Source organism: Equus caballus, chromosome 14 (genome assembly GCF_041296265.1).
Source record: "Equus caballus isolate H_3958 breed thoroughbred chromosome 14, TB-T2T, whole genome shotgun sequence".
NCBI lineage: Eukaryota > Metazoa > Chordata > Mammalia > Perissodactyla > Equidae > Equus > Equus caballus.
This window is the reverse complement of record NC_091697.1, coordinates 72,466,638-72,493,826: the sequence shown is the minus strand read 5'-3', so window position 1 is coordinate 72,493,826 and position 27,189 is coordinate 72,466,638. Positions and strand designations below refer to the sequence as shown.

At 34.7% G+C, this 27,189-nt stretch overlaps 1 protein-coding gene across 5 annotated transcripts in view; it reads left to right on the top strand.

Moving 5' to 3' along the window:
* AP3S1 (adaptor related protein complex 3 subunit sigma 1) overlaps positions 1-21,803 on the top strand; it is a 63,195-nt gene extending 41,392 nt beyond the window's left edge. Inside the window, exons 4-9 of one of the 5 annotated variants that reach the window (XR_011425144.1) lie at positions 143-214; positions 12,005-12,112; positions 15,244-15,284; positions 17,292-17,334; positions 19,772-19,819; positions 21,088-21,803. Coding sequence is in view for 3 of the 5 variants with exons in the window: in XM_070233225.1 (XP_070089326.1) it covers positions 143-214; positions 12,005-12,112; positions 19,772-19,819; positions 21,088-21,216 (357 nt within the window). In the remaining 2 variants the exon portion in view is untranslated. The remainder of the gene's footprint in view (positions 1-142; positions 215-12,004; positions 12,113-15,243; positions 15,285-17,291; positions 17,335-19,771; positions 19,820-21,087) is intronic. The other 4 variants (XR_011425143.1, XM_070233225.1, XM_070233227.1 and 1 more) reach the window with 4 other exon arrangements.
* Positions 21,804-27,189: the final 5,386 nt, after the last annotated feature.

The following is a 27,189-nucleotide window of genomic DNA, read 5'->3' as shown; positions in this document are numbered from 1 at the left end:
TTTAATTTATAAAAGAGAAATAATAGAGTGAGAAAAGTTTTAGTTCACAGTTAAGAGTTGTCTGCCTTGTACATAGTACATTTGAATGGACTTATACAGTTCTCAGAAAGTTTTAACCGTTTTTTCTTTTCTTTTTCTTTAGGTATTTGTGGAAACATTAGACAAGTGTTTTGAAAATGTCTGTGAACTGGATTTAATTTTCCATGTAGACAAGGTACTATTTCTCTGTTGTCAAATCTTCTAAACCTAAGAAAAATATTAATTTGTATTTGTCAAAGTAAAAATGGATTTAGTGAATAGTACTGTTTTTATAACTTTATTGTTCAGTTCATAAGTTATTTTTACTATGAGCCAGGTACTGTGCTTAGTGAAGAAGATTCAGACCCTGCTCCAGCGGAATTCATATCTGGAGGAGGAAACAGTGGCATTAACAAGTAACAATATGTTCAGAGTGTTAATGAGAACACAGCTGAACCACCTACCTCTGCCCCAGAGGGTGTGAATGGAGGAAATTACATTTAAATTGGATTTTTAAGGATTAGTAGATATTTCACAGAAAAGGAGAGGTTGGCTCTTCAGGCAAGGATATAAAGTATGGGCCTTTTTTGAGGGGGATTAACATTGATCAAGAGGCCTAATTTTTTTTTTTTTTTTTGGTGGGGAAGATTGGCCCTGAGCTAACGTCTATTGCCAATCTTACTCTTTTTGCTTGAGGAAGATTGTTGATGAGGTAATATCTGTGCCAATCTTCCTCTTTTTTTTTTGTATGTGGGCCACTTCCATAGCATGGCTTGATGAGCAGTATGTAGGTCCATGCCCAGGATCCAAATCTGCGAACCCTGGGCCACTGAAGTGGAGCACACAAACTTAATCACTACATCACCAGGCTGGCCCCAAGAAGCCTCATTTTAGAGTGCCTTTAGTGCCATGGTTATTGTTGCTTTGTCCCTTTTTTGGGCAAGATCATTTTTTTCTACATTACGGAGTTTCAGTTGGTAAGTGGGAAACTAAAGACAGGGAAATCAATTAGGATCTGTTGTAATAGTCCAGAAAGTGGTGAACTAAGGCAGAACAGTAGGGGTGAAAGAAAGAATTGACAGGGCTTCTTGGCCTATTGACAGCTGGAGGTGAGAGAAAGGAAGAATGACTGAGTTTTCTTTTTTGTGTGTAAGGAAGATTTGCCCTGAGCTAACATCTGTGGACAATTTTCCTCTTTTTGCTTGAGGAAAATTGTTGCAGAGCTAACATCTGTGCCAGTCTTCCTTTATTTTGTATGTGGGACGCCGCCACAACATGGCTTGATGCACGATGTGTAGGTCTGCGCCGGGGATCTGAACCCGCGAACACTGCGTCAGCCCCTGACTGAGTTTTCTAACTAGTGTTACTGGGTCTTGGTGATATAGAATTTAGGAGGAAGAAATTCCACTTTTAGTATATACAGATTTTTTTCTGTATTAAGTTTGCATAATGTAACAGATTGTTTTGAATGATTAAGCCATTGAATAAAATAGTTTGAGAATAATCTGTCAAAAGTTTTAGCCAAAAAAAGTGATTTTTAAAAATAAACTTTGTTGAGGAATAATTTGCACTGATTAAAATTCAGCAGTTTTAAACATACAGTTAACTAAGTTTTGGCAAATGTTTGTAGTTATGTAACCACTACCCTACTCCAGCTATAGCACAAGGAATGAATTTTATTATTTGTAAACATCAAAAGAATACATTTATCATTAGCCAATCCCCTAGATCATGTTTCTTCTTTACTAAGTGATTTGATTTCATGTACTAATTCATTTTTCACAGAGAACTTAAACTTGATATTTTTAAGTCTATTTTTAGTTTTTTCCTGCTTTTCTCTAATTAATATATCCTATGCTTTTTCACATTTGCAAAGACTCCTGTTATTTTTAGACATTAGGGTGTACAATATTTGAAATTATGTTTTGGTACATGATTAAAATGCTTAAAAATGCTCTTTTTAAAATGACTGCTCTATGATCATTAGCTTATATAATACATCTTGCAATTTTTTAAGAAAATTGAAGATTCTATTTTAAAATGTTGTGGTAAGAGTCAAGCGTTCGTGTTTGTACTGGAGAATGAAAGTTTTCCTTAATAGAGAAATTAGGCTCTACTCATCTACAACTTCCATACATGACACACAATGTTTTTAAAACTTTTATTTTACGTTAATATACTTTCATTTTAGAAAAATCAGAAAATACATATGAGAGGAAAATAAATAGAAGTCATCTCAATTTCAGAGATTGCCGTGTTAAAAGATAAACCAAGGCATATTAAATTTATGAGTTTATTTGTGCAAAAATTGATTCAAGTTGGGTAGCGCCAAACCGAAAGTGGTTAGGAGCATTCCACTGACAGGAGCTAGGGAAAAGACTCGTATGGAGAAGTGGCAGAAGCAAAGCAAGGCAATGATCTGATTGCTAAAGCTATAATCATGCAATAAGCGGTTGCATTATTTGGGAAAGCCGAATTGGCTGTTTGCAATTGGTTGTCCCTAGTTTTACTTTCTTAACCTTGAGGCATTTATAGGCTTAGGTTTCAGTTTGCTTATGTAGGCTGCTAAGGAATTAGAATCATCTCAGACTAATGGCCTCCTTGTTTAATTAACGCTAGTGTTAACATTTTAGAGCATGTATATTTTTAGATATTTTTTGTACAAATAATTACAGAAACGAATATGTCTTTAAAAAATTAAAAATGTGTAATATTCATTTCATACAACAGTGTATCACTACTTTTGAACCTCCCCAAATTAGCTATGTCTCTTTTTTCTGGGCTAAGCTCTTGTTTTAATTTTTTTCAATGCACTAAGAAAAACTTAGGATACCAAGAGTCAGAGACCAGTCATATAGACCTTTCCTGACCGTACATTCTCCATCTAAAACAATGCTAGTTTTGTTTTTTTTTTCAGCCTTTCTATGAAAGTAGGATTATTTTCAATTTTTAAGCACCCTGGAGCTTTCTTACAGCCAGGCATCTCCTAACCTGCTCAATTCACTTTTTCTTAGGGACAGATACAGAAAGTTTTGCACACAACCCTCCTCTTGCTTTTGGACCACAGCTGGGCAGATCAAAGGCGGAAGTTGTGAGGAATACCCCTTTTGTTATCAGTTAGGGTGGGCTAATTGATGCTGCAGTAACAAATATCAGAATATTTCTCATTCATGCAGTATGTTTATCATATTCCACATGCTGTCACTCTGGGATCCATGGTGACAAAGCTGCCACTGTCTGAAACTGTCAGTTTCTATGTCAAAGAGAAAAGAGTTTTCAGGGGTAAAGTTATTTGCTTTTCAAGGTATCACAGATGACAGTTTTACCAAACGTTTGCCACTACAAACATGGATCACTAACTTTCTAGCCTCCATATAACAGTTTCCACGTGACCTACTACCCACCAAGCCAGCATCTTTTCTTTCATTGTGATTGTTAGGAATTTCTCATTACAAATCTTTAAGTACTGATTTCTGTTATCAGTCACTGATTTCTGTATCTGAAGTAGTGGGATAGCCTTCCCCTACCCAAAATTGGTTTGGAGCAATGGTTTCCTCCAGCCCAGTCCCTCTTGAGGAGTTTGACAGCCTATCCTTAAACAACAGGCCACAGAGTGAGAGACTCCTTTTCCTTTCACCAACTGAAGAAGTCTAGCCGTTAAGAATATCTCAGCAACCAGACCTGAGTATTAGTGAGCCAACAGAGAAAAGGAATGCCATCTCAACAAGAGAAATGAAGGAACAGTTTGAACAATCAGAACATATGCCCCATGAAAAGAACTACCGGAGGAGAGAGAGGAACACTTGAAATTTAAAAATAATAAAAAATATTTAAGGAGATGCAGTTTGGAAAAGTCTTTCTGTGGCTTTAGAGTGTGTTTTTCAAACTAATGTTTAAAAGAAGAGGATGGTCACAGTTGAAACTTGAATTATAGGTAGAAGATAAGTGCAGGAAATAATCTCAAAGTGTGGGACTGAAAGATTAAGAGGTAGAAGACATGAAGGAAAAGATAAGAGACTTTGAAGTATTTAACATGTATTATAAAAGTATTTTGAGGCTCTTATCCAACTGAGAGAAAGGAGAACAGGGGATAATGAGAGCATTTTAGTAGGAGACCAAGGCATCGCACTGGTAGAAAGACTTTATATTTGTTTTATAAGTAATAATAAAGTCATATTTGCTTAAGAGAGCAAGGAAAGAGATAGTAATCACTAATGAAAATTGTAGGCATAGAATCTCTGATTGAAAAGAGGGGGGATATATTATAAATAAAATTTGATCAAACTAACATGGGGGAACAAAGTAATAATTTAAAATAGTTTATTATTCCATACATTAAGTGTAAATTGAATGAAATAATCCATTGAAAAACAGAGATGATGGGTTTAAAAGGTATGGTTTACATAGGAAAGGAAGGATAAATTCTAGACTATTTCTTTTTATTTTCCAGTTTTCATAACAGTTTGGTTCCCTCATATCTACCATGATCATTGAATTTTTTTAGTATCCTTGTGACATATGAATTTTAACATGATTGATTTGTTCTAATTGATTGCAGATATTATTTTTTTTTTTGATGCTCATATTGCTCCATCTCTAGCCAGTGGGAATCCCTTCAGGTTGTCTTCTGAGTCCTTTTGACATGACCTCCCCCAATGGACTTTAATAGTTGCTTTGTCTTAGGTCCAACTAGATGTTCCAGACTCATTTTGTTCATTTCCTGCTCTAGATGTGTTAGCAGCCATTCCTTCTAGGAGCCCTGATTCCTTTCAGTAGGAAATGGTGTATAGAAACCATCATCTGGAGGTGATCATAATTATGAGGCTGGTGATTGTTTCTAGGCCTTTTTTTTCCCCCTGTGAGGAAGATTCACCCTGAGCTAACATCATTGCCAATCCTACTCCTTTTTTTTGCTTGAGGAAGACTAGCCCCGAGCTAACATCTGTGCCAATCTTCCTCTACTTTGTATGTGGGATGCCTCCACAGCATGGATGTCAGCACCCAGGATCCGAACCAATGAATCCTGGGCCGCCAAAGAGGAGCACACAGAGCTTTAACCACTTGGCCACAGGGTCAGCCCCTCTAGGCCTTTTCTTTGGACAGAGCATCTTATATATTTTCTGCCCCAGCCCTTGAGATAGCCATTTCTCCAAGGAACCCTAATTTCTTTTAGTGGACAGTGATGTTTAGAAATGACAGTCTCAGCACCATGTATGCTCATTGCTACAGGGGTGATATAATAGATGTATTTATACATACACATGCACACACACACACCTGTACCTATTTCTGTATCTTTATATGTATTAAAAATAATTGAGTTCTTCTTAATACCTGAGTCTAGTGCCACACTGCAGAATTTATGCTAGCCTTCTCCTTTTCCATACTTGTAATTTGCTTCTCTGACAGAACTGATTAATTTAACAAACACTTTCTCAAGGTTAGTAACATTATCAAGTGAAAGTTTTGATTTGTGTAACACTTTGATATATCAGATATCCTGCTGGAGAACAATTATACCAGAATTTTAAGGATTTTTAGATTTAATGAAATTCCAGTATATATATGGTGTTTGCAGTGACTTCAGTAAAACCCAAAGACATTCATTTTCTTATTTAAATTTTTTCATTATAGCTTTTATTTTACCTATCAGCCCTTGTGGAGCTAAATCATGACATGAAAATACCATATTTCATGGATTCTAAAATGCATATTTTCTTTCACATTTTAACATTTTTGAGATCGGGATACGTGTTATGTTCTATAGCTCATCATTATTTAATTGGCAACATTTTTCCTTTTCAGTGGTATGTAAATTAATGATTTTTTTTTAATCAGTGGTAGCTTAGATTTGAAGAAATACCAAAACATAGAGATCTATTTAGACCATTTAGAATTACAAATAGAGATATTAATAGATTAAGTTCATTGCTTAAAATTTTTATTAGCAAATATATGTATTAAAATTTCGTTATCAGATTAGTAGCAGTATGATCCACAGAAGTACGTAAATGGAAATTTTCTAACCTAATTTTAAATAATTGATCATTTCATCATAATTGGCTGTTCTGTCTTAATTTAAAAAGTCCTATCTTACAGTATTATAGTTTTTACAGTAGACTTGTAACTCTGCTTGCCCCTCCCCCCTTTTTAAATTTCCTGTTCAATTTCCTTTCACAAGCAGAGAAGGAGTAAAATGTGCAAAACACATTTTACAAAATATTTATTTAGTAGTTAACACCCTGCAGAGTTATGCGATGAATATGCCCCTAGCCCAGTCCTCAAGTGGTCTGCAGTTGTTTGAGGAAGATACGTGATGTCTGTCTGCCTCTGTCTGTGTCTCTGCGTGTCTCATAGACACACAAATATTAAAAAACATTAGAGTGTTATCCATAGTCAGATATTTTATTATTTAAAATTGCAATAATAATGCTTATATTTCTTTAGAAACAAAGTCAAACAATTCTGAAGACTGTATAATTAAACATGAAGGTTCTTCTTACCTTATCCCCCTCCTTACACTCACTCACTCCCATCTCACACTGTTTTCCCTGAAGTAATTTCTGTTAATAGTTTGTCTAGGTAGACTTCCAGACTATTTTCCTATATATTTTCAAAGACATGCATAGTTCTCTTGGTTCAGTGAGTATTTAAGTTTGTTTTTATTTCACGTGATGTTCTATGCCTTGCTTTATTAACTTCATCTTTCTGTAAGTTGTTCCATATTAATACATACACAACATCTTTATTCTTAAGTGAAGTATTGAATAGAACGAATAGGCCATATTTTACTTGACTGTCCCTATAATCAGATATTAATGTAGTCTAATTAAAAAATATTTAGCGCAGAGGACATCTTTTCTAGCATAAATTATAGCAAAGTAGCTTTTTATGCTCTGAAAACAAGTGACAATCCATAGAAAAGAATCTACATAATTTGACCTCCTTTCCTTTCTATATCCCTTTTTAGATGCTTTGTTCAGCCTAGTAGAGGGCTTGTAACTGTCAAAAAGTGAAATGTTTCTCATTTGATCTTCATTCTACTCTCCAATGATTATGTAGGCTTTACTCCAGTCAGGATGCTGCTCTCTGTAAGCACTATATATAAATATCTAATAAGTACGTTTTATTGATGGAATGGTAAAAACTTAAATACCAAATAAATGCCTTATTCTTTAACTTTTGAATTTTAAGATAATTGAGATAAATGATCTTGAAGAAAAAAGTGTATTTAGTATTTATTAGATACCCACAATGTGCACTATATTTTATAAATAAAAATAAAATAACATAAAGACTATTTAATATTAAATATGTTAGAGTAGTTTTAAGTAAAAGTCTCCAGGTTCTGCATTGATGTATATATAAGATAGAATTCTTATTATTTAAACATATATGAAAAGTGGCAGGCTTGTCTTTGCTTATCACTAACAGATATTCAACACCTTTGTGTTACCTCCTAAATAACTTAAACATGTGCGTGATCATTGCCTTTAATGTTGTTCCTCTGAGTTACTGCATGGTGTCTCTTTTATTTTAGCAAGATTTTTTTTTCAAGTAATATATGCACATGTTAAAAGTTTTCAAAACAAATAAAAGTATAAAATGAAAGATGGCTTCGTTCTTCCTGAGTCCTCCAGTTCCATTCTTTAGGTAATTACTATCTGTTAAAAAAAATATTTGCAGCAAATTAAAACAAAAATGAGATACCACTACATACCTATTAGAATGGCCAAAATCTGGAACACTGACAACACCAAATGCCGGTGAGGACATGGAGCAACAGGAATTCTCATTTATTGCTGGTGAATGCTAAATGGTACAGCCACTTTGGAAGACAGTTTGGCTGTTTCTTACAAAACTAACATACTCTTATCACACAATTCAGCAATCACGCTCCTTGGTATTTACCCAAAGGAGTTGAAAACTTATGTTTACACAGTATTTACCCAAAGGAGTTGAAAACTTATGTTTACACAAATCCCTGCACACAGATGTTTATAGAAGCTTTTTTCATAATTGCCAAAACTTGGAAGTAACCATGATGTCCTTCAGTACATAAATGGGTAAACAAACTGTGTTACATCCAGAAAATGGAATATTACTCAGCACTAAAAAGAAATGAACTATCAAGCCATGAAAAGACATTGAGGAGCCCTAAAGTGCATATTACTCAGTGAAAGAAGCCAATCTGAAAGGCTACATACTGTATGATTCCAACTATATTTTGGAAAAGGCAAAACAATGGATACAGTGAAAAGATTAGTGGTTGCCAGGGGTTGAGGAGGGAAGGTGATGGAATAGGTGGAGCATGGAGGATTTTTAGGCAGTGAAAATTGTGTGATACTATAATGATGGATACATCATTACTTCTTTGTTCAAACCCATAGAATGTACAACTTCAAGAGAGAACCCTGAGTTAAACTGTGAACTTTGGGTGATTATGATATGTCAGTGTAGGCTCATCAGTTGTTGCAAATTTACTACTTTGCTGGGGGATGTTGATAATGGGGGAAGGTGTGCAAGTTAGGGGCAGGAGCTATGTATATATATGGGAAGTCTCTGTACTTTCTTCTCAATTTTGCTGTTAGCCTAAAACTGCTCTAAAAAAATGAAGCCTGTTTTTTTTTAATAAAAGTATTTATATGCATTTCCAGAAATTTTCTGGGTATATCTAAGTATGTGTATAATTTTTTTTGTAAACCTCAATGGGACCATATTATAGAAATTGTTCTATCCCACTCATTTTTTTCATTTAATAAGCTATGTCTATTTCTGAGGAATCTGGAGATTTCTTTCATTTTTTAGGTATGTGATAACTAATAGCGTAGATTCACCATTTTACAGTTTTGTATTTTTGTTTCTTTGCTCTTACCAAAATGTTTCATTTATTATTCTTCTACGTAAATCTGGCACCAGTATCTTTTATTATTTTCTTAACTTGCATTCTCATTCTCTCCTGCCTCTAACTTTCAACCATTCCTTATTTTCTTGCAGAACTGTGAAAATAATGTATATAGTGTGATCTCATTTGTGTAAATTAGATATCATACACACACATATGGCAAGTATATGCATGACAAGTTTTCTAGAAGGATGTATAAAATATGATTAACTGTGATTATCTTTGGATAGCGGGAGCTGATAACAGAAGCAGAGGGTAGTGGAAACTACTGTTGTTCATACATAAGATTCTGTATTGGCTTAAATTTTTAATCATTTGCTTGTATTGTAATTTAGAAGTTATGATCTATGTCCAGGAGAAGCTTTGTGGTTGGGTAGACAGGGCATGTATTAAAAAAAAAAAAGCAAAAATACATTGTTAATGTGGTATTTGCAACTTTTTAAAACACTTAAATATCTATACAAGTTCAGAAAAAGAGTAAAAACTCATTAAACTCTTATTGTGGGTGAACATCAAAGTGCTTTAGTAGATGAGTTACATTGTAACCATATTGTCATCCTTTCCTTTATTTCCATAAAAATCTGTTTTAAATAAAATTTATAAAGCAAAATACTGGAATGTGTCAACCATATGAGTTAGGGTTAAGCTAAAAACAGAGCTTTTATCGTCCTCTTTCTCTTATTAAGTCTGCCAAAAATTTTTCTCAATTCTTGGAACATGAATTTTTCTATCACTGGGCATGTTATGTTCATCTTCAAAATTTCCCCTCCTCATGTGACATACCTTACTTTGTACTCCATAACCTTGGTAATACTGGAATAGCCTTCCAATTACTAATTCTCATTCCCATACTGTTTATCTCCTTGAATTTCTACATAACATATAACACCTCCTCAGCCAGGATAAAGTTGTTAGGCATTTATTATCTTTATAATGAATGAGATTATTTTTCCTTAAGATTTAGCTCACAGACCCTTCATTTGTATTTTCTGTCTCTACCTCTGGATTTCTGAATTTGCTTTCATAGGAGTTATTTTTACTTTGAGGACAAATTTATATCCTAGTCCTTATCTCTTAAATTGACATATATTCTTAGAATTTCTTGGGTAGGACCTACATTTGCAGGCTGCTCATATTTTGATACCTCTAAACTTGGTAAGCATTCCTATAATACTGAAATTTATGGTTTCCACTAATCTAGTGCTTGTGTTCTAAGATGTTTCTGGAAAGGCAGTGGTACAGTGTATATGGAGATGAACCCATAAGAAAGCCTGAGCAAAGTGGGGGTGGTGGAGTTACTATACTTTTAACAGCATTACAAATTGTGCTTTCTCATGAGACTTTGTTTTAAAAAGAAGAAAGTAAGTTCTGCTAAAATGGAAGTTTTAATGAATCTCTGTCTGCTGGCCATGGCCTTTCTTTCTGAACACTTTCCCTGCTATATAGTACGTCCTAGCTATTGTAAGGTAATTTTATCACCTAATCACCTTCTTGACCTTTAATTGAATTTTCGTACATTATGACTAAAGATTAATTAGCTGCATCAATTTCATTTATTGTTGACAGAAGAAAGCAAGGAATTGGACTTGGATCACTCAGGCTTAGGTTTGAGTCGCTGGTTTGCCACATGTTATTAGTTTATGTCTTGAGTAAGCTGGTTTTTTCTCTCAGCTGTAACAAAGGATAATGTGAGAATTAAATTAGATACCATAAGTACAGCATCAAAACATAGTTTTAATAAATGGTATCTAGTAACAGAAAGGATAGTAGAAGTGATGATACTTAGCACTAGGTTTTTTTTTCTGAGGAGGATTTGCTCTGAGCTAACATCCATTGCCAATATTCCCTTTGTTTTTTGCTTCAGGAAGATTTGCCCTGAGCTAACATCTGTAGCACTAGATTTTAAAACAATTGTGGCTTCTGGTGGTTTTGTTTTGTTTGCTAGGAAAAGTAACTTCTATAATTCTTTCTTCACAATTTGTGTATGAGATGTCCATCTTTCCAAAATGAAAAAATAGTAAATAATGGTAGGATATTTTTTAAATCATGAATACATCTGCATGAAATGTTTTAAAGGAGTGAAAATCGAAAAATATAATTTTATATTTAACCAAAAAAAGTTTTTGTTTAAAAAAATAAAATTACCTTATAATACCTATTAGGTACTGTGCTAAGCACTTTACGTGAATTATTAATTCTTTCAGTAGTCCTGTGAGGTGTCTATACTATTTCTATCTCTATTTTACAGATAAGGTAACAGACTCAGAAAGGTCAAGAAATGCTGAAAGGCGTACAACTGATAAGTGATAGAGTCAGTGTTCATAAATAATTTCAGTCATCATTCTTAATGTTGCTACATTTTTTAAAAAAATTATAGCAGAGTATACTATTTTGTGAAAGCTAATTCAGCTTTGAATTGGTGATTTTTGATCCAGTAAATACGTTATGAAAAAACACTTGGGTTATATATTTTCTCCCCAATGGAAAACACTATATTTAGTCACTTTAAGATGTATTTGATCGTAAAAAATCTGAATATTACATATAGAGAGTGCTTTGGGGTAAAAGCATTATTAAAATACCTGCAATAAAAAGAAAATTTTACTTTTTTTCAATCTAGAGCTTGTAATAATGCCACATAGCTTCATTAAGTACTTTGAGCATAAAACAACTTACTAATTGTTGTCTAAGAATCTGGTATAAAAGGCCCTTGTAGAGCTTTTTTTAAGCATTAAACTTGGTACAATAGTAATGGTAGCTAATATTTATTGATCGTTTACTTTGTTTGGGGCACTTCCATGGATGACCTCATTTAATCCTTTCAATAGTCTGTGGAGGAGGTACTATTGTTACCTCTTATTTTACAGTCCATTAAACTAGGACTTAGGAGGTTTTGTAACTAACTGCCTGAGGCTTCACAGTAGTGATGAAAGTGGATTATGAGCCCTCACTCCAAATTATTTTTATTTTACAGTTCACACTTATAAAATAGACACAGGAGTATTTGAAACAACAACTACTGAAAGCAATAAACATTTTTTACTGAGTTTTCTTTATGGATGTGTATATTTTTTCCTTTAGGTTCATAATATTCTTGCAGAAATGGTGATGGGGGGAATGGTATTGGAGACCAATATGAATGAGATTGTTACACAAATCGATGCACAAAATAAACTGGAGAAATCTGAGGTAAGAATAGAAAGTGCTCTGATTAATGGAGGTAGTAAGCATGATCATAAATTATGCATGAGTTATAGCTTTCACTGTTTGTCCTTCAGTATCACCCCTTAAGTACAGCTGGTATGCTGATTCACTTTTAAGAAATAAAATATACGAATTTTGTTATGTTAAATGTTCTGTGACTACTATCTACCAAATAGTTTTGTGTATTCTTCTTTTAGACACGGTCATAACTGCCTTGGGTAATAAACACAATTCCAAATTCTTGTTGCTTAAAAAAAAATTATTTATTTGAATAGTAGAATCAATATTTGCTTTGTAAAACCCTAGTCAGTAATTATCAAGGAAATCTCAGAACTGATAGATTTTGAAGATAGATAAATTTACAAAACTTTCTAGAAAAGGAAAGGAGAGGAAATAGAATTCTTATGAAGAAGTAATGTTATGTTGTAATAGGTGCTTAGCAAGCCTGAGTGCACATTGAAAAAAGAAATTCAATGCCTTAATCTTTTAATTCTGGGTCATTCCCAAAGGTCACTGAGAAGTTAGCTAAGTCACATATTTTATGCAATAATACATGTATTTGTGGCGTTTATTGCATTCTATAAGAGAAGGAGTTGGTTAGTTATACACAGCTAACTTTGTGCTGTTAAGTTGGGTAAATGAGGACCAACCAGCACTTTAGCATTGTATAAAACCCTACATTAGAATTTTAGTGACTCTCCCCTCAAGACCTAGGCTGAACATCAGTAACGGGTGCTGTAGTGGAGCCACTCAAGTTCATATTATTCTGGTTGCTTCTTATTACTAGAGCAGAAGTCTGGAGAGATGAATAGTCTCAATATCTCATTCAACACGATGTTTGAGGATACTGTTAACCTTTGGTATTTATAGTCATAACTCAGATTAGAAAACTAAATTTTATTTATACTTATTAGTACAAGTTCAGGTGTTTGGTTGATTTAAGGTAAATGTTACTATAAAAGCAGGAAGGTATTAAAAATATGTCAGCATTAATTTATAACAGGTGAGTTTTGAAGAATTTTTATCTTGTTGACACTTGAAAGCATCAGTTTAACACAATGCTATGCTCATTGGAATTGAATGAAACACAGGATGATGCATAATCTGAAATCTGAGTGTTAGAAACAGTTGAAGCTTTGTTTGAAAACATCTTCCAGTGTTCTATTTTAAATTAAAATAATCCTGCACTTCTTGTGTCAATTTACCATCCCTGTTGGTTTCCCAAAGGAGAGGCTTGTAATAGTGAAGAGCTTAAAATTATGACTCTTTTAAGTAACTGTATATATTTTGTGTGTTCTATAGCCAATTTTTAAAAGTTGGTTTTTGAAAAGGGAAAACATAAACCAGATTAATAGGGAAAATTTTGTTTTAGGACAAAACGACTCAATTTTACTTAAAATAGTTGATTTGCAATATATTATTTAGTATAGTAAGAGATTTACTATAAAACTCTAAGCTATAGTTTTTAAAGTCTTAAAATGATAACTTGAGACTTATGTAATCTGTTAACCCTTGCTTTACTAAACTGTATGGATATAGATTTTAAATGCCAAGAGACAGACAGTGACACAATCCGTGAATAATCAGTCTAAAATGAATGAATATGTGGTAATTTGTGAATTCTGTATAATCATCTGTAAAAATATATTGCCCTCTTGTCTGGAATTTTCACATTTCCAGGTGTTTAACTCCTTTCCATTGGTGGTGTCCTCTTTTTGTTTTTTCTTTTTCTCCTTAGTTTGCTATATATAAAATATTGACAAAAGTCATGAAGGACCTATAATAATTGCGTAATGGATATTGCTTTTTGATTATCCAGTAAAACTTTGTTAATGAGACAGTTTTCCCTCTCTATAAAGAGCAGTAAAATACAGAATTTACATTTTCAATAGAAATAGTTATAAGAATATTGTAACTTAAAAATCCTTTCACAGAAGCAATGCTATTTAAAATGGTTCGAATACTGGTGAATACTTCTGTTTTTCATCCACTGATCATCTTTTAACTTGTATAATCAGTTGTTATCTGCTACCAAATTAGTTTTTCTTTTTCTCCTTTACAAGAAAGTATGTTTTAAATCTGATTGGGGATAAACCACAACATATTATATGTCTTATCAAGCGTTCCTCTATATGTGATGTCTGCTAATATTTTAGTTCTAACATAGGATTTTGAGTCAAAGTGAAGCCATGATCAGATTTTAAGAAATTGTGTTGAAAATAACATTGACCTTCAAATTTTTCAGTAATTTTCATATATTTTAAGAATGGAAGGCTATCAACTTTATTCCAGACACATTGAAATGTCAAAAGTTTTCACGTGGGTTCCATTTCCATGTTACTTAAACTGTTTATATCTCCCAAATATATGACCACAGAATAATCCAAAATTATTTGAGAGTAAACTATAAGCTTTTATTAATCTAACTCTTACTAAATTTTAGTTAAAATTTATCATAAGCAAAAACTTACCGAGAAAGACTTAATTAAAATCCAGAATATCATGATTGATGAAAAGACCTAGTTATCATATTTTAAAAATTACTTTAAGTAATATTTAGAATAGCAGTTATCTTTTAAAAATAAGCCTAGCTATAATTCAGCTAGAGCTTTTAAAATATAACATGGATCCATCTAGGTGCCTTTACTTTGTGAGAAATTGAAGATTTTATTTTGGCTTAAAGGTATTTCCAGTGACAGTCGAAAGTGAACTGGTTTAATTCCAGTACCTAGACAGGTAGAAGCAAAGATCACCCAGATCTTTAAAGGAGCAGAAGCAAAGATATATTCTCAATGTGTTTTCATCTATCCTACTTTGCTAGAAAAGTGGTTTACTATTCCATTGGGATCCTGGGAAAGGAGGGTTTAAGATGGGAGGTTGGTGGGATTATGGGGGAAGTGTAAGAGGCGCCCTGGAATCTGCCTAGGAATAAAAGGACTCCCTGGGGGTGGAGGTAGAGGGGTGGGGTTGGGGAGACTGGTTAGCTTTTATGTGTTTCATGTTATTTTTTTAAATTAATAAATGGGTCTGAATTTAGTCACTACTTTTTTAAAGTCAGTCCTCTTTTTTCCGAACATCCTGATCTTTCTAGCTCTTTCCATTCTTCTCTCTTACAGACCTTTATCTTTCAATCTCCCAGACAGGACAGGTAGACAAGGTATTGCTGACTTTGAGAAAAATGTACTTTAACAAAGGGAAAGCAAAATGATGTCAAAGGCAATTAATTATTTAGGCCAGACTCAAAAATTTTTTGTGTTAATGAACCCATATAGTCCCTGTAGCCTATTTTCCATTCTAGTTTCTCCTTGTAGTTTCTTCATCTTTTATTGGACTTAGTGTATTTTACTAGTATATCATTGATGTCATGTTTGTTCTGTTTTGTCTGCCTGCATTGTAAAAGGAAAGTTTAAATTTTTTGTTCTTTTTTTTAAACATTGTCATTTAACTGACAAATTACTTCTGTAGAAATGACAGTTTACTTTGTATATAGTAATAAATTTAGAGTTTATTTTGAGCATCATATGGCAGAAGCAATCTTAATTTAACTCTCAGAGATTTTTTTCCCCCTATCGTTCTAAATTAGGATCTTAACATAAAATTGCCTGCTGTGTTTTGGAAGCTGTTAATTTAAAAACCAAAAGCTGAACCTTTAGAGTTTTGCATACAAAGTGGGAAGCAGTGAAGGCTTAGACTAGGGACTGTTACATAGTACTTTTTACCCCCCATAATGGTTTTCAGTTCCAAAGTCTTAACAGAATTGCTTTTACAGCTTTGACTAACAGCGGCCAACAGAAAGTAAGATCAAAAATCTCCTAAAATTGAATTAAATGCTCTAAAAAATGGAATTAAATATATTGACCAAAATAAAATGAATTTCCACTGTAGCAACCTTCTGACATCTAAACATTAAGACTTAATAAAAAATATTGTAAAGCTTGAAGGTTTTTGCAAAGTGTATTGGCAAATATTGGAAATATTTTTAGTAGACCTAACTTTACATTTTTTCACACCGTAAGTTAACTGTGTGAATTACTTTTTAAAAATTTCCATGTAGATGATGATGAACAACTTTTTTTGTACAAAGCCATTTTAGGAAAAGTGAAAATGGAAGCCTCCATTTAAAAATTTCACAGTGAAAATGCTTTATTGAGTCCCATAGAGGAACAAAATCTATAAACTTAATAGGTTAGATTACGTACCGCACTAATTAGAAAAATGCCGCTGAGAATTTGGCATTGCTTTTTAGCCACTAAATTATTACTTTCTGGATGTGTTTGAGAAGCAGCAACATATAAGTGGCTTTATAATTTCTTATCTTGAGTCGTGAGCTATCTTATGCAGCTCGGGCTACCACTTTTGGTCCCCGGATCCATATTGCTTCATCCCCGGAACAGATAATACATAATTGTCTCATTTACTCCATTGATCCAAATCACTGCTGATTTCTGTGTTCCAGTCTTTAACTAATGTGAAATTGCTATTTTCTAGCAAAGAACCATCAACTGCTCGGGTCTCTTAACTTCCATCACTAGATCTAGTAATTAGCTTTTTCTTGAAAGAAAAAATCAAGCAAACGTTTTTAAAGAGTATAGAATAAGAAAAATGGCCCTGAGATACAGATGTTGGAAACTCAGCTTGTGAGTTGGTTCTGCCCTCTTCCTTGACGTGCACAGTTATTTTGTTCTTCTACTAAATTATGGTGAGGACCCCTAAGGTCACTTGTAATGGTCAAAACTAGTTAATAAATCCATGAATGGCATTAGTCTACTATATTTATTTCATACAGGCAAATCCTGTGCTAGAAATTATAACTGAAGATTATATAAAATGACTAGTAATTTGGAAGGTTTAAAATTTTTAAATATTCTAATTTTGATAAAATTTTTATTATAATGCCGTAGTTCTTGCTCACTATAGGATTGTTATCAGCATTTCTAATCTGTTTATAATTGCAGTTAAAGCACTGCCTTTAAAGCAATGAGGAAGCCTATTATAAATTCCCAGAGTAAAAGTTACTCTTACATTAAGAAATTGAAATACTGACATTTTCTATTTTGCTCAAAACGTGCTCTCAAAATCTGCCATTATTTTGTTAATGATTTTGAGTCTGAAACCATTTACTATTGTGTTTATTAATGTTGATGTTCTTTCACTTTGCTGTTAGGTCAAAATGATGAATATGCATATAGCAACTTCCAGCAGGAAGGGTGGGTAAAGGTTTTAGTATGTACAAATCATCCCAGCTACCATCTTATGATGCTATATTTCAAGCTTGAAAAAATATTTTAAGATGGTGGAATGGTATTTTATGTCTTAGATGAAATACATATCCAGATTCTTTTCCCTTTCCCTTAAAGAAAGTTAATTGCTTATTGCATGAGGAAAAGGGAGCTTTCAGATTCTTTGGATTATATTTTAGTAATGCTGCTTTTTCAGTTTTGCTTGCACATATTTTGTTTATTTTTGGGTCTGGCAATTTAAAAACAAAATAAAAAACAAATCATATCCATCCATTACTATCTTTGTGATTCAAGTGCTTGAAATTTCCGAGAGTATGTCTGTATAAGTCTTCTATCTGTTTGGCCTCATTTTGGTATACTTGCAGACTTCATTTTGTTTTCTTTCTCTTAATTCTGTTTATTTAATCTCATGGGAGAGAAAACATGACCATTCTTTTATATACTGTACTTCATTCTTTCATCTAATTCATACTCTTAACTGCTTTGGATTCATATATTTGTTTTTGTTAGTGGAGTTGCTGCAGTCTACCTGCCATGGTGGTGCTCGAGTATAACAACAGATGGAAACAAGTTATTTCTCCAGTAGGGTTTCATTCTTTTTATTTCTGCTTTGTGTCAGCTGTGTAATCTGAAATCTTCAAGAACTGTGTTATATTGTCAGAAGTATCTTATTTTTACATTTTAAATTGTACATACTACTAAGTCAGGTAAACTTAATTTCTGTAAACTTTAGTGTTCAAAAAATTATGTTAGTAGAAGTTATCCTGTTGCTTTGAGTATATTTTACTGAAAAATGAAATCTTAACTAAGATGAAAATTACTTTACACCTTTCTCTTGGCAAACTGATTTCCTAATGGCAAATTACCTCTTTTGCATTTTATTCTTTAGTAAAAATGTTTCAGACTTCACTTTCTTGGAAATCTGAAAATGAAATTTGTTTCATAGCACTTCTGGTGTTGACTACCTGAGTCATGCGGATCTTTTTTTTTTAAGCCCTAAGTTTTCCTGTATGAACATTGATAGGTCTTTTAAGCATCTACTTACTGAACAACAGTCCTTCTTATATTTTTTTTATATTCTGCTGAATCTGATTTCTTAAAATGTTAGTTTAAAACTTAATTGAAGTACTACATTACAATTTTTTTATTTCCTACCATTTAAATTCATGACATACTACGCAAAAGTATTGAACATGCTTGAGAAATAATTTGATTCTCTTAATTCATTTGCGTGTTCTGAATAGTTACCATCCTTTGCATGTCTATGGCTTGCTGCTTATGTTTGGAAGAATTGTAGTTTGTTGTACTCAGAAACTTCTTTTGGTTTTACATGATAAGAACTTGGCACATTTATGCTATTTAAATCAATTGCTGTATTGACTTTATGTATTCTCATTAGCAGCCAACAGTCAACACCCTCTTTGATCACAAAGAAACGACTTAATCTAATGAAATTGAACAGGACTCATTTTTATTCTCCTTTACTTTGCTTAAGTTCACTTTAGCTGTTCATGGTACAGGGTATTATGGAAAGGAAGGCTTCTTCACAATGACATTTAATTTAATACTGAAAAAATTATTTTTACTATTTATAAATGTAAACCATAGCATCCAGTAAAACACATATACACACATATTCACACCTACCTTCTCTCTCTCTTTCTCAGTAATAAAGTCCTCTAATAATTCATGTCTTTTGAAATATTTATATTCAAATATCTTATCAATAATTTTCTATAGTCTACTCATCATTTGTACCCTGTATAGAAATTCCAAAGTAAAAATATTGGCAAGTTAGTTTTTCCATTAGAAAAATTACAAAATCCTTCTACCTGGAAAAATGAACTAGTTCTAGGATGTCTGTAATTTTATAAAATAATTTCTGTTCCCTTGGCAGACAGCATACTTCCTGGTAAAATGAAGAGAGCCTACAAGGATGGTAAAGCTCTCTGAATTGGATTCTTCTTTGATCTTAAACCATTCTAAATTTTGATAGCTAGACAATGAACTTGAAATAATCAAGTTAAAAACCCTTTTGAATATGATTCGTGTCACCCTAAACAATGTTCATTTGTATTTCCAACGTCTTTTGGGGCAGTGGGAGGAAAATGGGGTACAACAAAAACTGCGTTGCTTCAGGTAGGTATAAATGTAGAGGTCAATCAAATTTTTAGTTACGTAACAAAAACAATAACCTCCATTTAATTACAAAAATTAAATTCTCCAGCCCTATTCATTCTTTAATTGGGTATGGAGTTTTTCATCCATATCACCCTTATCATTGCCTGTGTGGACATATCTATTATTAATACTATTTTACTGATTTTTCTATTATTTCCAATTCTGACTTGATAATCCATGGCTTTTATTTCATTGCTTAACAATGTTTGTATCCTTTATTCAGCAAATAGTTTACACTGGCCTATTTTGTATCAGTCAAGATTTTTCTCAGGTAACAGCTTTATTATTACTATTTTTTTTTTTGATTAACGAAAGAGGTAGGATTACATGAGAGAAAAAAAATTCTAAAATTACAAAAAGGAACTTTAAAACTAGTGTTCCTAATTACACGGACATTGTCTCTTATATATGTAATCTAAGCAAAGTGGAAGATTTGTTTTTGCTACTTAATTGTCTGCTTTTGTTCAAGATGATGTATGCCACTGAATTCACATGTTTTTGTTGGCTTTACTTTATTATATAGCCTCAAGAAAAATTGATGAAATCTATTTTGTATATGAATTAAACCTTAAAAATATGAAGACTGTTGATGTAGCTATTTGAGAAAAATGATATATATTCATTTTCCTTTTATATTTTAAGTGTATTTTCTTTCAAAATTATAAATTTTCCTAAGATGAAAGACAAAAATTGTACACTAATGGTACTGGAAATTTTAAAATTCATTTATTTATATATACTACCTTTTGCCTTTATGCTTTTCTTTCTCTAAGTTTGTATTTTGTAAAATATTGTTGAATCTACTGTATATGACAATATTTTTAATCATTATATTTTTACTAATGCATCAAAGGGTTGGAATGATCCTCTTCTTTCAGTCGTTTTTAGGCAGAACTGTTCTCTGGTTGAGGCTTCTCGTTAAAAACCTGATTTTTTTTTAATGTTCTAGAATTTTCCTAGAAAAGTTTAGAGGAGCCTCCATAATTTTAAAAAATAAATTTTAAAAGATTTTATCACTTGGAATGTTTTAAGGGTTTAGCCCTAAGTCAAGAAACTAAGCAAGCATGATCTATTACTTTCAGTTTTTATTTCACAGCATATATTGATAATAAATGCATTTTAAAAATGAGAAAACACCAAAATCTATCCTTATTGTTGCAAGAGACGTTTCATAAGGAAACTAATGTAAAATATGTTTCGTGGTTATATCGTTAAGTCAGTTAAATCAAGATATAGGTGAAGCTCTAAGTTTTGTAATTTCAATATTGTGTGTGATATCTAAGTAGTACAGGTTAATTTGTATTTCAGTCTTTACATTGTTATCATTGCATGTATTCACTGTATTTTTTAATGTGTCAACTGTTTTCTCTTTATAGATTAGTATTTCAAAGTAACCATCCCATACCAATTCAAACTACCATCTGGTCTCTAAGCTTGTTATATGAAAATCTTTTATCATTGTCCTCCATTTTTGTGTTTTGTGATGAGCTACACCTGAGTTGTACATTTTCTTTTTCTTTTATTTGCTTCTGTATACAGGCTGGCTTAGCAGGAGCTCCAGCCCGTGCTGTATCAGCTGTAAAGAATATGAATCTTCCTGAGATCCCAAGAAATATTAACATTGGTGACATCAGTATAAAAGTGCCAAACCTGCCCTCTTTTAAATAAAAAATTTAAAAGGCCACTCCCAGGTAAAATCCAGGGGGACAAGTCATCTAAGTTTACCATGCAGTTGTTTACCAAAAATAGAGGAGGAGAGTCTTAACTTTTGCTCTTGGATTTAAGTCAAGGTACTGTATAGAAGTTGTGTAAAATCGGTATGGAAGTGCAGTGTTGCTTTTCTTGCTCAGTGATTTTGAAGAAATTGAGTAGTTCTAGTGTGATTTTCTTTCTTTTCTAAACTGCGTTCCTGTGCCCACCTAAGGCATGCCTCTGTGTTTTGGCTACTACAGTATTTTGAAAAGTGTTTGAGACATTTCTTTAAATTATGTACAACCCAAAATGTTGGTGTTTTGTATGGATCACAAGTGCAGCATTCCTTAATTATTTCTGTTATTTGTCACAATTGTTATTTAAAGAACCAAGTATGTATTGCATGAAAACATTATGACCTTTTTCTCTTAGTTTAAATAAACTCCAAGGTAACTGGGCTTCTAAAGTACCTTTCTGTTTGCCTGATATCTACTTTAGCAATAATTTTTTTTACGACCCTCAGGTTCAACAAAGTAAATAAAAGTATATTTTATCACTGTTAAGCAGCTGTTTATGTTGATTTATTTAACTGGTACTTCTGTTTTTAATATTCAGAAGCTCACTAAATTGTTCTGAAGCTCAATTATTTCTCAAATCAAGAGTAGTGTATCTCATAGCCTATTGTGTAGGGTGAGATCTGGAGTGGGAGATGATAAATCTTTTTCTAAAATCTCTATTGAGAAATTGCAAGATCTATTTTATACACATAGGTTTAAGCCTTGTATCTGATCCCTTCTTGCTAAGATGATGAAAGATAATTTCAGCAAATACTTACTTGCTTTTGAACGCAAAATCCTTTGCGGCTCCACTTGACTGTTCCATCCCAAAGTCAAAGCTAAATTGTTTTTTTAAGTCCTAACATTCTCACATTCTGATTTCTCGTAATTGGCCCACATTTTCGTGTTTGGTCTTGTGAACCATGAGCGGGTTCCTCTTCCAGTTAGACCTAGGTTTTCCTTGCAGTTTTAGTCCTCCCTCCCCAAATGTTCTCTTTGAAACATTGCCTTAGATTTGTGGCGTGTGTGAATTTTACTCTAAGAGCCCTGGGATGTAAGAAAAGTCACTTTATTTTTTCTAAATAAAATTAATCTGACTCTAAGCCCTATCCTGTTGAGGCCACAGGAAATTCAGTCTGTGATTATCAGAATGTCCATCATTTCGGAGATTTGTAAAGGTCCTAGTGGAAGGCTGTGCAAAGCAGAACATTCAGGGAGGTCCTGGTCTTCAGTCATTCAACAGATGTTCTTTAAGTGCCTGTTTTGCCAGGTGGACAAGTCCCTGTCTGCAAGGAGCTAGATACAGCGCTGCACAGAGTGCTTGACAGTATTTTCTTTTCTCTTTTCTCCTTGTTTTGGGAGAAAAAATTATCGGAAGATTAAATTATGGTTTGGTTAGGATGTGCCAAAATTAGGGAAACCTCTGGGCCAGATCATACTTTAATCTCAAGAAACAGTCAAAAGGGTTTCGTCTCCCATTGTGTTCTGTCAAATACAATGCCCAAAGAACCAAGCAACCTTCCTTCTTTCTTTCTTTCCTTTCCCCCTCGTTCCCCTCCTCTCCCTTTTTCCCACCATCATTACTTACTGAGCATCAGCTATGTGCCAGGCTTGTTCTAGGTCGTGGGGTATATATAGCAGGGAACAAAATAGTTTATATTAGAGCATAAATTCAAATGGGGGCAAACAATAAATCTGTATGTCAGGTGGTGATAAATGCTATGGAAAGAAAAGGATAGGAGCAGAGTAGGAGGTGAGTTGGGCTGTTGCTGTGCTGTAGAGAGTGGGTAGGGGAAGGCCTCTCTGATGAAGTAGCATGTGAGTGAAAACCTGCAGGAAGTGGGGAGGGAGTCTTGGGGATTTTTGGGGCAAGAGTAGTCCAGATGGGAAATAAAAAATGGCAAGGGGCAGAGTTAGGGGCATGCTTGAGGTGTTTGAGAAACAGTAAGGAGCCCATAGCAGAAGGCAAGGGGGAGAGTGAGTTATTTAATGGCCCTTATTATAAATCTCTCACAGTGTTTACTCATGGATGGTGCACAATAAGGGATATTAAATAACTTTTTTTTTTTTTTGAGGAAGATTAGCCCTGAGCTAACATCTGCTGCCAATCCTCCTCGTTTTGCTGAGGACGATTGGCCCTGAGCTAACATCTATTTCCATCTTCCTCTACTTTATATGTGGGACACCTGCCACCGCATGGCTTGCTAAGTGGTGCATAGGTCCACGCTTGGGATCTGAACTGGCAAACCCCGGGCTGCCCAAGCAGATCATGTTAACTTAACTGCTATGCCACCGTGCTGGCCTTTAAACTTTTATACTTTTTAATATTTTAGAATGTAAAAGGGGAGAAACTTCCAGTTAAACATAGATTCTTAAACACATTCATTTACATTCGGGCTCTCTCGAACCACAAGTGACCATAAAGAATTTTTTTTAATAACAGATCCAGAAGGACAAAGAGAATCAGAGAGATGATAACAGCTATAAAATTTTGGAAGCTGGAAGACTTCTGAATGAATGATAGAACTGAACAAATCTGAGACAGCTGAAATTTAAGTTGGCAGTAGAATAACCATGGAAGCATGTGGATTTGCACTGCAGAACCCAGAAAGATTGTAGGAATTGGAGGTAGTAGTAGACTGAAAATGGGAGAACTACCTAGAACTTTATGTTGAAGCAGATAGACCCTTAGATCCCCTTTACCATATCAAACTGTAGCGATTGCCGTTACCTCTCATTCACCCCTACAGGCACAGACACAGCTGAGGGCAGAGGCACTCAGCTAACAGCCTGGAGATGACCCTAAAGAATACCTTCTCAATGGTGAGACCTCAGCCCACTCCCCTCATCCTCCCTCCTGGATTGTTGGCAGCCAGGCCCCACTCCACCCTATTGGCAGGAGAGTCTAGCCTACTCTCCCATAAGGAAATTAGCCCAAGAGAAAAGAACTACAATTGATGATGTTTTAAGCCTCCCATTGATACAGTCTCATGATATCCTCCTCCACTAAAACCCCTCTGTTGAAAAGCCTCTCCATGGACACAGAGCTTCCAGTCAGGTTTTTAGGGCCCCACATATGAGCAGACAGCCACAGATCATCAAACACTTGAGGAGAGCTTCTAATAGGAAAGATAGAGATGAATGCAAACAGTATAATCAAACTAATAGGAAAGACATTAAGAAAATTAAAAGTTGTCATTACTATTCCATGTATATCAGACACCCCTGAATATCACTTCAAAATCCTCTTGGCCCCACCACTTACTCTAGCCCCTGCTGCAGTAACCAATTCGTCGTAGTCTTTGACCAGCTTCACCCAACCACAACTGGACATTGCCATGTTTTGGGCCCTAGCTCTAGGCCCCACTGCCCTGGGACTTTTCCGCCATCACCTTTGGAACATTGCAGCAGCCCTCTTGGCACTCGTGTATGCACAGTTTGGAGGTGAGAGAAACGTAACACCACTCTGACACCTGTGAGTGGAATAGGTACTTCTCCTTTTTATACCTTAGACAGTTTGAGAATATTTCAAAAAGATTTCTCGGAAATTCCCATGGGATTGAGAGCCAGTTGCCGGTAGCAGTAACCAACTCCCTAACGCATCCATTTTTTTTAACTTTTCCTCCTTTTCTGTTTAGTCCTCATCCTGTACACCTTCCTGGGGTTACGTTCCCCTCAAAAGTGCCTGTGCCTAAGTCTTTGTCATGGGCTCTGTTTTCAGGGAACCCAGGCTAAGACACCCAAGGAAATAAGAACAGATCAAGAATAGAGTCAGGAAAGGAACATCTGGGGACAAAATGAAGCTCTTGGATATATTTTTAAATATTATAAAATTGAACATTTAATAGAAGATAAACTTGAGAGGATTCCCAGAAGGTAGAAGAAAAAGACAAATAGGTGGAAAAGAAAAGATAAGGTGAAAGTAGAGAATCAGGTAATCCAATATCTGACCAGTAGGAGTTTCAGGAGAGGAGTTAACAGAGAAAACTTACAGGAGGAAATTGCCAAAAAAGAATTTTTTTCAAAGATTACTTAGATCATAAGAATGTCTGCCTTTGGACTCAAACTGAAACTTTGGCTCATCCTAGGTCTCAAGCCTGCCAGCCTTCAGACTGGACCTCCACATTAGGCTCTCCTGGGTCTCCAGCTTACCAACACCCTGCAGACCTTGGAACTGTCAGCTTTCATAGTCACGTGGGCCAATTCCTTATAATAAATCTCTTTAAATAAGATAAAATCATGGTGTTGGTGATATCTTACATAAAAGATTTATTATAAAACTCATTCAAATCTGAAAACAGGAAAGCCAATGTCCCAGTTTGAAGGCAGGCAGACAGGAGGAATTCTCTCTTACTTAGATAAGGGTCAGCCTTTTTATTCTATTCAGGCCTTCAACTGATTGGATGAGACCCACCCACCTTAGGGAGGGCAATCTGCTTTACTCCTGCTACCCATTTAAATGTTAATCCCATCCAAAAACACCCTCACGGAAACACCCAGAATGTTTGACCAACTGTCTTGGCATCCCCATGGCCCAGTCAAGTTAACACATAAAATTAACTATCACAGTATGCTGCCAGTTATTTAAGAAAAAGGGAGAATGAGAGTGTGTGTATTGTTTATATTTTTAAATGGAAGGATAAGCCATATATATATTTAAAATATATCTATAGTGAGAGAGGAAACAGGGCAGAAGTTTGGGGGTAGAAGCAGGACTTTCTGGAATGTACCTTGTTTTGGAACCATGTAAATACTTTACATAATTAATAACCAAAATTAAATCTTAAGAAAGTAACCCCTAAAAATTCAAAGCAAAGCAGATGAATTGAACTATATAGTGAGTTGATGACATAGTCACCCAGAGATAACTGTTTCACACGACTAAAACACTTGTCTGTATACCACTGAGGACAAAAAAACTTGCCCTCTCCCCGACCCCCCAAAATTAAAATGTTTTTTGTAATCCTAGTATTGGTGATACTTTTTAATCTGAGGCTGTGTTTATGTGAACTGTGGGGTAAAGCAAAACAGAGTGCCTTGATGCCTGGAGCGATGCTCTGGCTGCATCGTTTAGGACCGAGGCATTGATTCCCTCAGCTGCAGGCAGTGCTGGTGGCTGAGAGCACTCAGTTAAGTTGATCTCTGAGAACTGCCACCAGCTGAAGGGAGCCACTTCACTCGAAGGTGTGACTCCTCTCCAAAGATGTCCTCTACCCAAGTTCTAAAAGCCCAGCCCCCTTGGCTAAGGCAGGACAACTCTGAAAGGCCGTGCCAGCTCCAGTGCTGCTCAGCGTCAGCTGAGGCCTTTGTTGTGACTGCATTGCAGTCTAACTCCCCACTCTGCCTCATCCTACTTCCTTCGGACCCTCACAGGCTTTGATCCCAACGGCATACCACAGTGAATGTCTTGCCAACAAATCTCCATCTCAGTCTGATTTTCAGGGAAGCCCATCTAAGACACTTATGGCCAAGAACGGTCTGAGGAGGGATATTCTCAAATGAGATTCTGGAGCTTGATCACCCACTGGCAGGCTGGCATTCGAGAGCCCTGTTACTGGTGGCATGTGGAGCCTGGATCACCACTAGCATGCCATAGCATTGTAACTGTGGACACTTTGACCAATGGTGAACAGGGGTGGGATACAGGGATTGCCCTGGCAGGGACAGTGTCTCAGGCAATTGCGAAGTGGTAATTATAAAGAGTATGGAATTGGATGGCTGTTGTTGGGGGCAATCACTGTGTTAGTGAAGTGCTGAGAGTGATTAATCACCAATTAAAGAGTATGTATGAAAGCCAGATGACCTCCTTGACGGCAAATCAAAAGACTCTCATCTCCTGCAGCTGGAGGACAGCAAAAGCTGTGAATCAGGCCCTGGACTTAACTGTAGGATT